Raw genomic sequence first — 19678 nt, 5'->3', positions numbered from 1 at the left:
TCCGGAACTGAAAAATCAAAAATGAGCGCCTCCCAAACTCAGTCCTTGGGACCCCAAGATGTGCACGTTTTGTTTTTTGCCCTAGCACTACACAGCTGATTCAACTAATCATCAAGCTTTGATAATTTGAATCAGCTGTGTAGTGTTAGGGCAAAACCCAAAACGTGCACCCCTTGAGATCCCAAGGGCCGAGTTTGGGAAATGCTGGCCTAAATGGAGGGCTTTGATAGCCTGTTTTTCCTATCTCAATCGCTTACATGTTTCTGAGGTCAGTAAAGAAGAAGTGCGTGCGTTCTCCTTTAAGAAGCCCCCACTATTCCATAGTGGAGGGAGTGTGAATATATTCTCGAACAGCGGTTGAGGGGGAAAAAAATCCACCATCGGTCTGTTTCAAGTTCCCCCAATAGAAACTGTGCCTGATTTGTGGCCAATGTTGGAGATGTGAAAAAAAAAAAAAGGAGGGGGGAGGAAAAAACACTAAAGGGGTAGCTATGGAGATAGAACGTTTGGCTGGCTGCTTTCTTTGACAGGTGTTGAGTAGGGTAAAAGTCTTAAAACAGAATCCAGCATGTACGCTAAAGGTAAAGGAGCTGTCGTCCCTTCCGATAGCCAAGCGAGAGAAAAGTAAGTGAATTATGCACTATTTAAGAGTTTTACCTGGTTAAAAGGAAGCTCCAACTTTCTAAACTATAGCTACCATAATGCAAAGGTGTGTACATTACTCGCTCGCTCTCCTGAGTGTTGTTTGCCCCGGCGGTGGTACGTCTCTTAACTTTTTTCTTGTTCGTTGCACTTTCTCGGTCTTTTAGATGATATTTATTTAAAAATTATCGCAACCCCACGAAGAGTTGTTCAGTGTAGTGTGTTTCATTTGGGGTTACAAATGTATCGCTGTCTAGAATTTAAAGATCAAATGTAGCGCTCATGCAGCGATTGCAAAAAGAAACATAATTGCTACTTCGAACAACGATTTTGTGCTTGAAATTCTATTTTAGAAGACATGGATTATAAGTATGTTGTCTTTCTGTAAGCAGTTACATGCAGCATGGACGCTGACTCACATATTGTTTGTGTAAAGTTTTGAGACGCGTTTCTAGGGATTTTTAAAAATGCAATCGAGCTGTACAGGAGGTCAACTAGACGTCTTATTATAGATGTCTTCTTACCCTATTCGTGTTCATGAAGAATTTGTGCTGGACATCCCACCTGAGCAAATTAAGAGAAGTTGTGTCTTGTCTGTTAAATGAAACTTGTACTTTAGTTATAGATACGTAAACTTTTAAGCGTGGTATATGTAAGCAATGCAGCCTAACATCTATGTTAAGAGGAGTGTGATTGTAATTTTTTTTTGTATAATGGGTTATATCGAACTGATACATGTTTTAAAAGCCTTGGACTAACACGTACGAACTAAATAACCTCAATCCTTTTGAAGAAATAATTTTTCCAAATATCAAAGTATCTAATTTATGATGCTTTGAATATTAATAACGGCTATATCATAGTACAAACTAAGCCTTTATCCTCTTTGGGGGAGGCAGAGAAACTGCTACAACAACTTTTAAAGTGTCAAATTAACGATTTTGATTATAAGTAGATGCACAGATTTTAACCAGTGCTTTACATGAAGGCAACGTATTATAGAGTAGTGACAGTAGAACAATATCCCCTCCACCCCATCACTTAAAGTTCTACCTTGCAGTAAAATAAAATAAATGTATACTGAACAAAAATATAAACGCAACAATTTCAAAGATTTAGCTGAGTTACAGTTCATATAAGGAAATCAGTCCATTGAAATACATTCATTAGGCCCTAATCTATGGATTTGACATGAATGGCAGGGGTGGGCCTGGGAGGGCATAGGCCCACCCACTGGGGAGTCATGCACACCCACTGGGGAGCCAGGCCCAGGCAATCAGAATGAGGTTTTCCCCCACAAAAGGGCTTTATTACAGACAGAGATACTCCTCACCACACCCTTCGGCAGGCATGGTTACACGTGGTCTGCAGTTGTGAGGCCAGTTGGACATAGTGCCAAATTCTCTAAAATTACGTTGGAGGTGGCTTATGGTAGAGAAATTAACATTACATCTCTGGCAACATCTCTGGTTGACATTCCTGCAGTCTGCAGGCCAATTGCATGCTCACTCAGAACTTGAGATATCTATGGCATTGTGTTGCGTGACAAAAAGGTGCATCTGTGTAATGATCATGCTGTTTAATCAGCTTCTTGATATGCCACACCTGTCAGATGGATGGATTATCTTGGCAAAGGAGAAATGCTCACTAACAGGGATGTAAACAAATGTGTGTACAACATTTGAGAGAAATATGCTTTTAGTGTGTATGGAACATTTCTGGGATCTTTTATTTCAGCTCATGAAACATGGGGACCAACACTTTACATGTTGCGTTTATATTTTTGTTCAGTATAGATAGTTGTCCCGTATGTCCTTTGTCTTGTTTTGTATATACCACTCCACAGAAGAAGTTTCCCTCACAAGGAAAATTTGGTTATTTGATTGATTGGCATCAGTTTACGCAGTGAACCCTCTGACAGACACCGCTGCATGCGTGTTGCGTGTCTGTGTGTGAGTCAGGTAAGCAACTGATGGCCAGAGTGAGGATGCAATGCCATTATCACCTAACTAATGACTCTGCCATGCACTGTAAGGCAAACGCTTGTTCCGCTCTCTTTACGCTATTGTTAGTCAGCATGCTGTCTATGTTGTCTGAAGGCTTGTTAGATTAACTTCTACTTAATTTGGAAGTTGAAATGAAAGACCCATATGGTCTCTCTCTGTGCAGGTAGTCCAATTTCACCAACATGTTTAGAATACATGCTGGTTTCGGTACAGCGAAGGGGAGACTGTAGAGTAAAGGTGTCTAGAATAGAACCACTAGTAGAGCAGATTGAAGTTATAAAAAGTGTACCACGGATGGGAATGGTTATAATGGCTTATAAAAGCATTGGAGGAATCTAGGAGAATAGACTGAACCTGAGCTTGGTACCTTATTATTATAATTTTTGTTTTTTTGGGACAAAATTACTGACATGTTAAAATTAGGGCTGTCAAACGATTAAAATAATTAATTGAGTTAATGGCATAAAACATAAACAACATAAAAGTCATTGTAACATACAGCTAGCTATTAATGCTCCCAATGTTTCAGTAGGCCTACTACTGCTTATCAATGTTCTTAAAGTTTAACACTTGCGCACACACACACTCAATGTCCCTCTCTCACCTACACACTCTCCACCCCCTCCCAGACTCTCACTTACTCCTGCTTTCACACACATCCTCTCACACACACACAATCTTACACACCCCATTCTTGCATATGCAGCCTACTTTTGAAGCATCTCTTTGAGTAGCCTATTCCTTTAAAGTTCTTCCTGTGCCATCCATATTTGTGTATAGCCTAGTCAGTGGTCACGTTCTCAGGTTGCTAGCTTGCTAGCTAAGTAACATGACTAGCTAGCTAAATAAAAATATTGGCTTAAGAGTAGTTTAAAACATGTCTGCGACATGCTCATGAATCCACGGCAGAAAGAAAAAAACATGGCTCCGGTAATATTGGGTGTGACTTTTACATGATTTTGGCTAGAGGCATACCATAGATGAGACAGATATTTCACCGGATGTATAAATGTGAAGCATCCGCTTGGCGTTTCCACTCACTACCAAATGTGGTGAGAGGAAGCCCACTGGCCAGCAGTGGGAGAAGATGGAACAAGATTAATTTTGGCCAACAAATCCTCACCGATAAAACATTTGATCTCAATACAGTTTTCTGTTCCCAAAACTAGAATCTGTTACGAGCAGAGTGGACTAAGTTTTGTAGAATTTACCCTTTGCCAAAGTTATTAAAATTGCATTGTTTCGAAGGAGTGCAAAGGCGAATTGAGTTAATGCCCACACGCATTTCACAGAGTAGGCGTTCCCTAACAGAAATATGCAAATGCATGCTAGAACGCGCCAATAGGATCTCGCTAGCTTGTGCTTGGCTCTGCCCACCTCCTTGCTTGTTCTGCCCACTATGACTAATGTGTTCCCATTGGAAACGACAGGCTGGGGTCTATCTTGGGTTAGTTATAAAAAATTGTTGGGCACTGTCTTCAGCGATGAAAAGACACAAGCATTGACTATACCTGTGTTCCGTGTGGTGTTCTGCACTTAAATGTGTCTGTGTGGAAACACGTGCACTTAAAAGGTTCCGTCCGGTGAAGAAATGGAGACGTCAAAAAACTGTATGCAGATAAACATGACGCATTGTTAACTTTGAAAGATTGAGGGATCTGATGGCTGAGGATGGTGTCATTCAAGAAATTGCTTGTGTACTTGAGGAAGTGGCCGATGCCTGTGGAAAAATTTACGACAAGAACTCTGTGCCCTTGTGACGAGAGGAATTAATTACACCTCACACTCATTCTTTCTGCATTGATTTAATTTGATTTTAACTGGGGTTGAAATAGAGGCTCCAACATTAATATGACCTGTTTGTTAATTACAACTCTATTGAAATGTGCGGAGAAATCCACCATCGCTATCACAAGGCCCTTCCATTGGATTAATAAAATGTATGTTTTTCATCATGAAAGTTGGTAGTCTATACTTCTATGCATACTCTATAGTTATAGGATAGGCCTGTAAGACATTTTGATAATATTTAGTGTAATTTAATATGTTGAGTAAAGTCTGTCTCAAGTGTGAAGATTAATCAGTTTGATTTGAATTTGTTTCTTTACATCCACGCCTTCCCCTCAACGCCCCTATATTTGTATTTAGTTCTTGAGGTCTGAATGCATGGTTTTTGATTTGACACAGATGGTACTGCGAAGAACCACATACTCGCGTACGCAAAAACACGCCACTATTTTGTAAAGAACCTCTGATTTTCTCAGCTTTGCTTGGAATAATTATGCTCATATTCAGAGGTGTTAGCAGTCAATTAATTTAGCTTTTTGTTGGATGCCATTGATGCATCCGCACATATTTGTTACTTTTCTCACTTGAAATAAGTGAGACAGTATAAATATTGAGGCTACGTGCATTAAGTCAGTAATCGGGTTGGTCACAGCACAGACAAACTCATGAAGTGCATGTGTGTATGCTGTTGATTACACTGGCCCCCATATTATAGAAATGTTATAGAGACATGATTCACTACATGACAAAAGTATGTGCTCGTCAAACATCTCATTCCAAAATAATGGGCATTAATAAGGAGTTGGTCCCCCCCTTTGCTGCTATAACAGCCTCCACTCTTCTGGGAAGGCTTTCCACTAGATGTTGGAACATTGCTGCGGGGACTTGCTTCCATTCAGCCATGAGCATTAGTGAGGTTGGGCGATTTAGGCCTGGCTCGCAGCCGGCGTTCCAATTCATCCCAAAGGTGTTCGATGGGATTGAGGTCAAGGCTATGTGCAGGCCAGTCAAGTTCTTCCACACCGATCTTGACAAACCATTTCTGTATGGACCTCACTTTGTGCACGATGACATTGTCATGCTGAAACAGGAAAGGGCCTTCCCCAAACTGTTGCCACAAAGTTGGAAGGACAGAATCATCTATAATGTCATTGTATGCTGTAGCATTAAGATTTCCTTTCACTGGAACTAAGGGGCCTAATCCGAACCATGAAAAACAGCCCCAGACCATTGTTCCTCCTCCACCAAACTTTACAGTTGGCACTATGCATTGGGGCAGGTAGCGTTCTCCTGGCCTCCGCCAAACCCAGATCTGTCCGTCGGACTGAGGTGAGCTTTACACCTCTCCAGCCGATGCTTGGCATTGTGCATGGTGATCTTAGGCTGCTCGGCCATGGAAACCCATTTCATGAAGCTCCCGACGAACAGTTCCTTTGCTGACGTTGCTCCCAGAGGCAGTTTGGAACTCTGTAGGGAGTGTTGCAACCGAGGACAGACAATTTTTACGTGCTACGCGCTTCAGCACTCAGCGGTCCCGTTCTGTGAGCTTGTGTGGCCTACCACTTCGCGGCTGAGCCGTTGGTATTCTTTCTCATAGCTTGGTTATTTCTTAATGTATCAATTGCCCCAAAATGAAGACTCAGGTTAGAATACAATGGCGTCCTTTCAAGCAGAGCATGTCCATAATTGTGGAGTCAGTTTAGCTGTAGGCTAGCTCCTCCTGGTAAAGAAACAGAGATGACTTTGGCAATGGGAATCCAGTTTATTAAGTGTTTGTGTGTGGATTAACCCATGAATCCAAGATGGCGTAGCAGTGCAGTCGTGTTTTCTGTAGTGTCCTTGTGTAAATAGCCAGTTTTATTTTTTGTCTATTTTGTATATATTTCTCAATTTTATTTTTTATTCTTTAACTAAATATACTCTCCTGCAACCCGCCTCACCCAACGTGGAAAGGATTATATTATTTCTTTATAACTTTTATCAAGAACCTTAAGCTGAAACTAGTCTAGCTGCAACCGAATGCCTGTGGTAGCTAGCTACTTGCTATTAGCCACCGTTAGCGTCTTCACCATTGTCCGTGGCCTGCACTACCCACCAGCCAGCACTAGCTCTAGCCTGGACAATTTGTCGGCCAGTCTGCACAGCGTGCTATCGACCCAGAGCATATCGGATTTTCTGCCAGAATCACTGGACCCTAGCGCTGGATCATCGCAGCTAGCTAGCTGCAACCGAATGGCTGTTGTCGTTGGCTAATTACCATTGCCCCTTAGCAAGCACCCGTTAGCCTTAAGCTAGCCTCGAGCCAGGCCCATCTCCCGGCTATCTACAGTGAGGGGGAAAAAAGTATTTGATCCCCTGCTGATTTTGTAAGTTTGCCCACTGACGAAGAAATGATCAGTCTATAAAATGATCAGTCTATAATTTTAATGGTAGGTTTATTTGAACAGTGAGAGACAGAATAACAACAAATAAATCCAGAAAAACGCACGTCAAAAATGTTATAAATTGATTTGCATTTTAATGAGGGAAATAAGTATTTGACCCCATCTCAATCAGAAAGATTTCTGGCTCCCAGGTGTCTTTTATACAGGTAACGAGCTGAGATTAGGAGCACACTCTTAAAGGGAGTGCTCCTAATCTCAGCTCGTTACCTGTATAAAAGACACCTGTCCACAGAAGCAATCAATCAATCAGATTCCAAACTCTCCAACATGGCCAAGACCAAAGAGCTCTCCAAGGATGTCAGGGACAAGATTGTAGACCTACACAAGGCTGGAATGGGCTACAAGACCATCGCCAAGCAGCTTGGTGAGAAGGTGACAACAGTTGGTGCGATTATTTGCAAATGGAAGAAACACAAAATAACTGTCAATCTCATTCGGCCTGGGGCTCCATGCAAGATCTCACCTCGTGGAGTTGCAATGATCATGAGAACGGTGAGGAATCAGCCCAGAACTACACGCGAGGATCTTGTCAATGATCTCAAGGCACCTGGGACCATAGTCACCAAGAAAACAATTGGTAACACACTACGCTGTGAAGGACTGAAATCCTGCAGTGCCCGCAAGGTCCCCCTGCTCAAGAAAGCACATATACAGGCCTGTCTGAAGTTTGCCAATGAACATCTGAATGATTCAGAGGAGAACTGGGGGAAAGTGTTGTGGTCAGATGAGACCAAAATCGACCTCTTTGGCATCAACTCAACTCGCCGTGTTTGGAGGAGGAGGAATGCTGCCTATGACCCCCAAGAACTCCATCCCCACCGTCAAACATGGAGGTGGAAACATTACGCTTTGGGGGTGTTTTTCTGCTAAGGGGACAGGACAACTTCACCGCATCAAAGGGACGATGGACAGGGCCATGTACCGTCAAATCTTGGGTGAGAACCTCCTTCCCTCAGCCAGGTCATTGAAAATGGGTCGTGGATGGGTATTCTAGCATGTCAATGACCCAAAACACACGGCCAAGGCAACAAAGGAGTGGCTCAAGAAGAAGCACATTAAGGTCCTGGAGTGGCCTAGCCAGTCTCCAGACCGTAATCCCATAGAAAATCTGTGGAGGGAGCTGAAGGATCGAGTTGCCAAACATCAAGCTCGAAACCTTAATGACTTGGAGAAGATCTGCAAAGAGGAGTGGGACAAAATCCCTCCTGAGATGTGTGCAAACCTGGTGGCCAACTACAAGAAACGTCTGACCTCTGTGATTGCCAACAAGGGTTTTGCCACCAAATACTAAGTCATGTTTTGCAGAGGGGTCAAATACTTATTTCCCTCATTAAAATGCAAATCAATTTATAACATTTTTGACATGCGTCTTTCTGGATTTTTTTGTTGTTATTCTGTCTCTCACTGTTCAAATAAACCTACCATTAAAATTATAAACTGATCATGTCTTTGTCAGTGGGCAAACGTACAAAATCAGCAGGGGATCAAATACTTTTTTCCCTCAATGTACCTCTCTGTCAACCGGATGGGACCTCCTAGTGTTGACACGGCGCCCCGCCGATCCAACACGACTGGTCTGCCGATGAAATTGTCTGATGTGGTTTCAACAGGCTTCCCGTTACGACGTCGACCACGAAGATCCATCTGCTAGCCCCGGCCCGCTAGCACACGCAAGCCGTGCCTCTTGCTCGCCAGTGCTGTAGCAGCCCCCAAACTACCTCCAAACTCTCCTATTGCTGTACACCGGACCTTATGATAACTCAGCTATACAGCTGATGCCTGCTGGACTGTTCCTTTATACGGTACCGCATCCTGTTTTATGTTTAGCCTCAGCCCAAACTTTGTCGCCATTACCAGCTGTTGTCTTAGCTCTCTCGAATAACACCTGTGATTGCTTTATGCCTCTCTCCCATGTCAATATGCCTTGCTTATTGCTGTTTCGGTTATTTCTTATACAGGGGCGGCCTGTTCAATAGGGCGATATGGGCGACGCACTGCCAAACGGGAAAAGGAAGGGATTTTTTTTCTAATAAATTATATCACGGCAACAGTAGTTATCAGTGTTGTAATCTATACGTCTGATCTGCCACAGTGCCACACTGCCACTAAATGTCGAATCAGGCTAAAGTCGTGCTTCAAATGGCTCCCCCCCCTTTTGGGGCGATTTCAGTCAGGTTGAAAATCGCCCAGAAGTCTGTCATAGACTCCCATGTAAAATCTATTTTTTTCAAATTTCAGAGCCTTCAATACAATCTCAATGGGTGTCTGTGGGCTTGCACTTACGCGCTTCGTCATACGTTACGTAACCATGAACGTAACTGAGAAAAGAGCGGATTGTTTGAAAGAAGTTCCTTTTTGTCGGCGAACAAATGAAGATAAATTGGCAACGAAACAATTAGGACCTCCCAGACCAAATTTAATAATTCAACAGGTTTCTACTAAAGGCGGAAAGTCCTACACCCGAGGATTTTCCAAAAATTGGTCAAACGAAAAAAGACATTGCCACTCACTCAACTGGATGAGGGATACAGGCTAGCTGTCCGCCGCCACAACGATGAGGTTAGTGTTGATAATCACAAGTTTACTGGAGAACTGAGACCAAGTAGAGACTTTGGACAGGGTGGATATGGTATAATAAAGGCAGTTTATTCAGAGGTAAAGATATCTGGAATCGCGTTCACGGACCCGTTCGTCAAACTCTTAGGGAGCTATAAATTAAGCCCCATTACTTACCATATCAGATAAGAGAAATTGCTGCAGCTACATATATTTTACATCCTGGCCCTACATAGTTCACTATTTGCATCACTTACCAAAATATTACATGTGGTCATATATGCTTGGAAAGTGGAGATGCCATAGAACGTCAAAAAAGTAAACATTGCTGGAGACACATTGCCGTTTTGGAGAAGACATCGCGTTTGCTAGCGAAGAGATTTGTTGTGGCAAATGAACTTGGGCTGGGAATTGCCAGGAACCTCACGATAAGATATATGCATCAGCATTGCGAGTCTCATGATTCTATACGTATTGCGATTCGATACTGTGATTTTATTGCGCACCATATGTCTGTTGCAGAGGGATCAGAAAGCCATGAGAACGAAGTTTTGATCAGTCATGGAAATAAAAGTGCTGAAAACAAATTGGCTCCCAATGTGAAAAGATTGAGAACAAGCTATGAAGGAACAATAATGGTGTTTTGGTGCAGGTACAGCCAACTAACGCTAAAATATTGCGATATTGTCAATACAGTATATCGTAAAGTATCACTATGTAACTCGATTTCTTTCACCCCAATCCCTCAAATTAACGGTAAATAACTGAATTGTTTGCCCCACATTTAGCTAAGATGATTAGCTAGCCAGCTAAAATGTTTTATTTAGTTAGCAGTCGCATCTACAATAGTTTACTGTCAATAACATGTCTCCAAAAATGACGTGGTGTCTCCAATTGTGTTGACATTTTACAATTGCGATGCGCATCCATGAGTATCCACTTTCTGTAGCTCAGCTGGTAGAGCATGGTGCTTGTAACGCCAAGGTAGTGGGTTCGATCCCCGGGACCACCCATACACAAAGATGTATGCACGCATGACTGTAAGTCGCTTTGGATAAAAGCGTCTGCTAAATGGCATATTATTATTATTATTATTATTATTATCTGAAGAGAGCCCCGAAACATTGTGTGCAGACATTTTATGCAATAAATGAAGTAGGTTGAATCTAGTAGTTCTGATCTTCTGATTGGTCCTGATGAGTTGGGCGAGGTCCCCTCCAGGCTACTGTCACTGTTGCATTGGCTCTGAGTCGGGTTCTCTGTCTTCAAATGTTCAGCCTAAGAGAGGGGATTTTTGTGTGTGTGTGTGTGTGTGTGTGTGTGTGTTTAACAGTGATGATATGGCGGCAGGTAGCTTAGTGGTTAAGAGCGTTGTGCCAGTACCCGAAAGGTCGCTGGTTCTAATCCCCGAGCCCACTAGGTGAAAAATCTGTCGATGTGCCCTTGAGCAAGGCACTTAACCCTAATTGCTCCTGTAAGTCGCTCTGGATAAGAGCGTCTGCTAAATGACCTATTATTTATTAATTATGTGTGTGTGTGTGTGTGTGTGTGTGTGTGTTTAACAGTGATGATGTGTGTGTGTGTGTGTGTTTGTGTGTGTCCTCAGAGCAAGAACTTGTGAGTTGGAAGAACTGAGAGGCCTATGGCGTGGGTGTTGTCCTTGGCCACCTGCTGACAAGGCTGACAAGATAGGACCCTTTTGTCCATTGTTATTGGATAGGAACAGAACTTATAACCAGCTCCTGACCTAAATAGATCTTAGCACAACATTTTACTCAACATATCATATTCCATATTCACTATAACAAATATATTTACTACGACATTAGCAAGAACCGCCACATCCTCAGCCGGCTAATCCAGTGTGTGAAGTTTTGCGGAGTGTTTGAGTTAGCTTTGCGAGGCAAAGATGAAACTGAGGGCTCCACCAACCCTGGGAAGCCAACACTTTTGAGATCAGTCAATAAATGCTTCTGGTATTGACTTATATGCTGCCCCTGTCTTCATGTTGTTGCTGGACATATCTTTTTTTAAATGTGTGTAGGTCACCTAAATCATCAGAAAAATTGCCCCACCTGAGAATTTTTTCAGGAGCCGCCACTGTTCTTATAGTACTATTTCACTGTAGAGCCCCCAGTCCAGCTCAACCTGCCTTAGATAGCTCCTTTGTCCCACCCCCCATACACGCGGAGACCGACTCAATCGGTGCCTCCAGTGATGGTATCTCTTTCATCGTTACCCAACGCTTAGGTTTACCTCCACTGTACTCCTATCCTTCCATATCCTTGTCTGTACATAATGCCCTGAATCTATTCTACAACACCCGGAAATCTGCCCCTTTTTTTCTCTGTACCCAACGCACTAGAAGACCAGTTCTTAAAGCCTTTAGCCATATCCTTATTCTACTCATCCTCTGTTCCTCTGGTGATGTATAGGTTAACCCAGGCGCTGTAGCCCCCAGTATCACTCCTCCTCCCCAGGCGTTATCATTTGTTGACTTCTATAACCGTAAAAGCCTTGGTTTCTTGCACGTTAACATCAGAAGCCTCCTCCCTCAGTTTGAGTTATTTACTGCGTTAGCACACTCCGCCAACCCTGATGTTCTAGCAGTGTCTGAATCCTGGCTTAGGAAGGCCACCAAAAATTCAGAAATGTTCATCCCCAACTACAACATTTTCCGTCTCGATAGAACTGCCAAAGGGGGTGGGGTTGCAATCTACTGTAGAGAGCCTGCAGAGCTCTATCATATTATCCAGGTCTGTGCCCAAACAGTTTGAGCTTCTACTTAAAAAAATCCACCTTTACAGAAATAAGTCTCTCACTGTTGCCGCTTGCTACAGACCCCCCTCAGCCCCGAGCTGTGCCCTGGACACCATATGTGAACTGATTGCCCCCCATCTATCCTCAGAGTTCGTACTGCTTGGTGACCTAAACTGGGATATGCTTAACACCCCGCCCAACCTACAATCTAAACTAGATGCCCTCAATCTCACACAAATGATCAACGAACCTACCAGGTACAACCCTAAATCTGTAAACATGGGCACCCTCATAGATATCTTCCTGACAAATTTACCCTCTGAATACACCTCCGCTTTCTTCAACCAGGATCTCAGCGATCACTGCCTTATTGCCTGTGTCCGTAATGGATCCACAGTCAAACGACCACCCCTCATCACTGTCAAACGCTCCCTAAAACACTTTAGCGAGCAGGCCTTTCTAATTGACCTGGCCCGGGTATCCTGGATGGATATTGACCTCATTCCGTCAGTAGAGGATGCCTGGTTGTTCTATTTAAAATTATTTCCTCTCAATCTTAAATAAGCATGGCCCATTCAAAAAAATTCAGAACTAAGAACAGATATAGCCTCTGGTTCTCCTCAGACTTGACTGCCCTTGACCAGCACAAAAACATCCTGTGGCGTACTGCATTAGCATCGAACAGCCCCCGCGATGTGCAACTTTTCAGGGAAGTCAGGAACCAATATACACAATCATTTAGGAAAGCAAAGGCTAGCTTTTTCAAACAGAAATTTGCATCCTGTAGCACTAACTCCAAAAAGTTTTGGGACACTGTAAAGTCCATGGAGAATAAGAGCACCTCCTCCCAACTGCCCACTGCACTGAGGCTAGGAAACACTGTCACCACCAATAAATCTACGATAATCGAGAATTTCAATAAGCATTTTGCTACGGCTGGCCATGCTTTCCACCTGGCTACCACTACCCCGGCCACCAGCTCTGCACCCTCCGCTGCAACTTGCCCATGCCCCCCCCCGCTTCTCCTTCACACAAATTCAGACAGCTGATGTTCTGAAAGAGCTGAAAAATCTGGACCCCTACAAATCAGCTGGGCTAGACAATCTGGACCCTTTCTTTCAAAAATTAGCTGCCGAAATTGTCGCAACCCCTATTACTAGCCTGTTCAACCTCTCTTTCATAACGTCTGAGATCCCCAGAGATTGGAAAGCTGCCGCGGTCATCCCCTTCTTTAAAGGGGGTGACACTTTAGATCCAAACTGTTACAGACCTATATCCATCCTGCCCTGCCTTTCGAAAGTATTTGAAAGCCAAGTTAACAAACAGATCACCGACCATTTCGGATCCCACCGTACCTTCTCCGCTATGCAATCCGGTTTCGATGCTGATCATGGGTGCACCTCAGCCACGCTCAAGGTCCTAAACGATATTATAACCGCGATCGATTAAAAGACAGTACTGCGTAGCCGTCTTCCTCGACCTGGCCAAGGCTTTCGACTCTGTCAACCACTGCATTCTTATTGGCAGACTAAATAGCCTTGGTTTCTCAAATGACTGCCTCGCCTGGTTCACCAACTACTTCTCAGATAGAGTTCAATGTGTCAAATCGGAGGGCCTGTTGTCTGGACCTCTGGCAGTCTCTATGGGGGTGCCACAGGGTTCAATTCTCGGGCCGACTCCATTCTCTGTGTATATCAATGATGTCGCTCTTGCTGCTGGTGACGCTCGGATCCACCACTATGCGGACGACACCATTTTGTATACATCTGGCCCTTCATTGGACACTGTGTTAACAAAACCTCCAAACGAGCTTCAACGCCATACAACACTCCTTCTGTAGCCTCCAACTGCTCTTAAACACTAGTAAAACTAAATGCATGCTCTTCAACCGAACGCTGCTTGCACCCGCCCACCCGACTAGAATCACTACTCTCGGCGGGTCTGACTTAGAATATGTGGACAACTACAAATACCTAGGTGTCTGGTTAGACCGTAAACTCTCCTTCCAGACTCACATTAAGCATCTCCAATCAAAAGTTAGATCTAGAATCGGCTTCCTGTTTCGCAACAAAGCCTCCTTCACTCATGCTGCCAAACATGCCCTCATAAAACTGACTATCCTACCGATCCTTGACTTCGGCGATGTAATTTACAAAATAGCTTCCAACACTCTACTCAGCTAATTGGATGTAGTCTATCACAGTGCCATCCGTTTTGTCACCAAAGCCCCATATACTACCCACCATTGTGACCTGTACGCTCTTGTTGGCTGGCCCTCACTACATATTCGTCGCCAAACCCACTGGCTCCAGGTCATCTATAAATCACTGCTAGGCAAATCCCAGTATAATCTTAGCTCACTGGTCACAATAGCAACACCCACCCGTAGTCTGCGCTCCAGCAGGTATATCTCACTGGTCATCCCCAAAGCCAACACCTCCTTTGGCCGCCATTCCTTACAGTTCTCTGCTGCCAATGACTGGAACGAACTGCAAAAATCTCTGAAGCTGGAGACACATATCTCCCTCACTAACTTTAAGCATCAGTTGTCAGAGCAGTTTACCGATCACTGCACCTGTACACAGATATTCTGAAATTAGCCCAACCAACTACCTCATCCCCATATTGTTATTTATTTTGCTAATTTGCACCCCAGTATCTCTATTTGCACATCATCTTTTGCACATCTATCATTCCAGTGTTAATACAAAATTGTAACTATTTTGCACTATGGCCTATTTATTGCCTTACCTCCATAATTTACTACATTCGCACACAGTGTATATATATTTTCTGTTGTTTTTTTGACTTTATGTTTTGTTTACCCCATATGTAACTCGGTGTTGTTTTTATCGCACTGCTTTGCTTTATCTTGGCCAGGTCGCAGTTGTAAATGAGAACTTGTTCTCAACTGGTTTACCTGGTTAAATAAAATAAATAAATAAAAATGCTGAATTAATCCATGCGTGTTTACAGCCTTTTGACACTGTTTTGTGACGGAAGAAAATGACTACAAATGTAGGAAATGTTAGTTCTTAGTTTCATCCCATAAACAGATAGCCTAACATTTGGGGAATGAAGTGCCTTGTCTACTCCTCCTCCTTTGCTTACAAAACATGTTATTACACATCAACTTGCCAACACAATTTTAATTACTGTAGGCTTTTGTGAAATTACTTTCTTGCATTTACACGGACTCCCTTCTCCATCACTTCTCCTGCGTACCTTATCTAATCAAGCCCATGCTGTTACTGCTGAATTATTGAAATCAAGACAGGAAAGTTAATTTGCTAACAGTCTGGCTAAACTTGGCGGAGGTGCTTTCATGTCTAGCGGGACCGTAGTCTGGGAGCCTGGGGCGAAATGTCAGTAGAGGTGTGTTCCTGGGATGAGGTGGGAGATCTCCCCTTGAAGTGTGGACACAGTGCAAAGCTCAGAGCTTACTTGGGGGGCTGCTGTCTGCCTCCCTGGCCCTGCCTCTAATATTAAGGCTAGCACACATCACACCGAATTTGGATCTGGTGTTCATCTGCAGATCGTTCAGCCCGCTGTGTTTTAGGGACCACCCACTGTAGATATCTGACTGCCATCATTTTCCATGATTTTCTACATGTAAAATCGGTGCACACTCGGTTTGCAAATTGTGTTCAGAGGTGCTAAGTACTCTTTGCCAGCAACCACTACTGCTGTGTCTGAGACCTTAGTCATTACAGGGGATCAAACTCAACCACCCAGTGAATAGTCATTCTCTGACCTGAGAGAAGTCTTCTGGCCTATGGTTTCTTCATCTTTCCGCAGCATGTCATTTGTATGAACATTATCCATGATGATGGGGTTTCAGTGGCCTCTGACCTCTTTACCTGGAGTGGCACGGCAGAGAGCATTAGGTGAGAGGGGTAGAGGGGTGGATGAGACCAGCTGAGCAATCAACTAGGATGTTGAGATCATTTTCTATGCACCTGAGATGACACTGACAGAGAGGAGAAGAACTAGCAACACACTTGAAACTCTGGGGTTGTAAATCTATTATTCTGGAGATGTTCCCATTGGGAGGTCAGAGGACATGGTGTGTGCACTAGACGTTTCTAGTTTCAGAGAAGGCTTTTGTATGAACATATGCCTTGTGTTTGGTGTCGTGGCTCTGTCATCTCTGGCCCTGTGGTTTCCACTACGGTCGTTAGCGTGTGGATTTCCCTTTTGTCGTCACACCATCACACAGTAGTCTTAACGCCCTCTCCTCAACTGACTCCTCTACCTGCACAGGAAGAGTCTCCACAACCCTCTTCCCTCGGCGGAGTTACACTCAGTGCTTCTGACAGTGCAACAAAAGGTGTCCTCCAAAGCCAGGATTGAATTAGTGTTTTTATATAATGCATTACAGAAGGGGCAGGTGCCCATCACCAGGACACAGAACCCAAGATCACACAAGTCTAGCCATGAACATTTCATCAGCTCATGGGAATCTCTGTTCGATCCAGTTCAGCGTGGACCAGCTTATATATGCCAAAGCATGCCGCTGTGTATTACACACAGCCAAGAGGTAGTCTTCTTACATTTTACACCAACTGCCTCCACTCTTTACCAGGAACCAGGGGAGTTTAAACAGCCTCACTATCACTCTGAGGGAGAGCACAGGTGCTTCCTGGTTAAAGGAGCGCCTCATTTTTGACTGGTTGCATTAAGCTAATTCAGAGCACACTCCCTGCGTTCAGTTCTCACTGGCTGGTTTGAATTAAACTCAGGTGAGACCTGATTACTAAACGTCACCAAACACTTTCTGTTTTACCAGGAACAGTAGTGTAGTGAGACAGTCGCATCTAAGATGAGATAAGTATGAAAATATTCCAGCCAGCAATTTGCTCCATCGCGTCATTCATTTGTATATCATGCCATTACCCATAATCCATTGCTCTGCGACCATCACCCTTGACCTACCCTCTAAGCAGTCGCTCCACCGTAACAAATACACAGCCATAAAACAGAGACCGAGAAGCAGATAAAACGCTCCGGACATAATTGCGTTCATTGCTTCCAGAACCATTTGTTTACAGTAGATTACTGGAATTAAAGTTGAAATGCATCTCTGATGTAACACTGAGAAATAATTAAAGGTGCAGTATGCAGAAATCGCTCCGCCATTTCCTGCTTGCCAAAATTCCAATAGTTCACCTAATTTCAGTTTGTGACAAAACAAGCAATGTAGAGAATCATTGTTCCATCTAAACCACTGTGAAATATATTTTAAATAACCACAACCTATTGTATTTACAGCTGTTTTGAAACTGGTGTACAAAACTGAAAGTAAAAGACGCAAAATAAAACTTAAGAACGGGAAGCATAGAAATTTCGCACATAGTACAGATCTACCACTTCTTAGACTTGCTTTCAATGAGAATGACAGATGTATCTCACATTTCTATGCGAATTTGGTCTGGTCCCCCAAAAATATACATATTGCAGCTTTAAGAAGTTATGGCCCCCTTTTAACTAATGTCTAATGTTAGTTAGAACTGGCTTTTGGCAGACGGTGGAAGAAGTCTCCCAAAATAAAATAAAATGTTATTGGTCACATACACGTTTAGCAGATGTTACTGCGGGTGTAGCGAAATGCTTGTGTTTCTAGCTCCGACAGTGCAGTAATATCGAACAATTTCACAACATATACCCAATACACAAAAATCTAAGTAAAGCAACGGAATTAAGAATATATAAATAAATATATGGACGAACAATGTCAGAGCGGCATAGACTAAGATACAGTAGAATAGTATAGAATACAGTATATTACAAATGAGATGAGTAATGCAAGATATGTAAACATTATTAAAGTGACTAGTGTTCCATTTATTAAAGTGGCCAGTGATTTCTAATCTATCTATATAGGCGGCAGCCTCTATGTGCTAGTGAAGGCTATGTAACAGTCTGATGGCCTTGAGATAGAAGCTGTTTTTCAGTCTCTCGGTCCCAGCTTTGATGCACTTGTACTGACCTCGCCTTCTGGATGATAGCGGGGTGAACAGGCAGTGGCTCGGGTGGTTGTTGTCCTTGACAATCTTTTTGGCCTTCCTGTGACATCAGGTGCTGTAGGTGTCCTGGAGGGCTGGTAGTTTACCCCCGGTGATGTGCTGGGCAGACCGCACCACCCTCTGGAGAGCCCTGCGGTTGCGGGTGGTGCAGTTGCCGTACCAGGCGACGATACAGCCCGACAGGATGCTCTCAATTGTGCATCTGTAAAAGTTTGAGGGTTTTAGGTGCCAAGCCAAATTTCTTCAGCCTCCTGAGGTTGAAGAGGCGCTGTTGCGCATTCTTCGCCACACTGTCTGTGTGGGTGGACCATTTCAGTTTGGCAGTGATGTGTACGCCGAGGAACTTGAAGCTTTCCACCTTCTCCACTGTGGTCCCGTCGATGTGGATAGGGGGGTGCTCCCTCTGCTGTTTCCTGAAGTCCACGATCATCTCCTTATCGAAGGAATGATTACTTCGAGACGATGTCCCTGGTGCTTGATTCAACACAATTCAATATCATCAGCCCAAGTGTTTCTAAGCCTCTGCTCCCTCAGTGGACTTAACCTGATGTGACCAGACTGACAGCGGTCCCTGTCCTCTCTAAAACCACACTGTTACTGAGCTGCCTGGTTGTCCCTCTGTTCAGTCTAGCTGGGGAGAACAGGGGATGTTTTCCCCTCCTAGCAGAGTGTGGGTTCAGCGTTAGTCCAGGAGCACTGGGAGCACAGTAATTGCCAGCACAGGCGGCTAAATGACAGTTGTAATGGATACCAAAAATGCATGCAGCAGTGTGGCTCCGAGCCTCACTTAGCTGTCTCTGCTTGCCTCTTGTTTTCATCAGCCTTCATGTTAAAGGAGGAGCTCCTTAAACCACAGAGTTGTGGCATCGTGCAATAAAGGTTTTTTATTTTCTAGAGCCTCCCAATGGCTGCTCCTTAATCAGAAATGTTATCTGTCTATCCTCATAGTGAAACAGTCTCTGGTTCCTACTGTACATGTCAATACTGTGTGCATCAGGGTTCCCCAACTGGCGGCCCACGGGCCGAATTTGGCCCACAGGTGGTTTTATTTGGCCCCCCAAGTTTTCTGAGCAAGAAAATAATATATACACTACCGTTCAGAAGTTTGGGGTCACTTAGAAATGTCCTTGTTTTCGAAAGAAAATCAAATTTTTTGTCCATTTAAAATAACATCAAATTGATCAGAAATAAAGTGTAGACATTGTTAATGTTTTAAATGGCTATTGTAGCTGGAAACGGCTGATTTTTAATGGAATATCTACATAGGTGTACAGAGGCCCATTATCAGCAACCATCAGTCCTGTGTTCCAATGGCACGTTGTGTTTGCTAATCCAAGTTTACCATTTTAAAAGGCTAATTGATCATTAGAAAACCCTTTTGCAATTATGTTAGCACAGCTGAAAACTGTTGTGCTGATTTTAAAGAAGCAATAAAACTGGCCTTCTTGAGACCAGT

At 43.6% G+C, this 19678-nt stretch overlaps 1 protein-coding gene across 2 annotated transcripts in view; it reads left to right on the top strand.

Moving 5' to 3' along the window:
- Positions 1-473: 473 nt before the first annotated feature.
- The window catches only part of LOC121540352 (single-stranded DNA-binding protein 3-like), a 134673-nt gene continuing 115468 nt past the window's right edge, over positions 474-19678 (top strand). For both annotated transcript variants that reach the window (XM_041849164.2, XM_041849165.1), the window contains exon 1: positions 474-624. In XM_041849164.2, coding sequence (XP_041705098.1) covers positions 569-624 — 56 coding nt within the window. In that variant the 5' untranslated portion in view covers positions 474-568. The remainder of the gene's footprint in view (positions 625-19678) is intronic.

Source organism: Coregonus clupeaformis, chromosome 26, assembly GCF_020615455.1.
Source record: "Coregonus clupeaformis isolate EN_2021a chromosome 26, ASM2061545v1, whole genome shotgun sequence".
Classification (NCBI taxonomy): Eukaryota; Metazoa; Chordata; class Actinopteri; order Salmoniformes; family Salmonidae; genus Coregonus; species Coregonus clupeaformis.
This window is presented reverse-complemented; position numbering and strand designations above follow the sequence as displayed.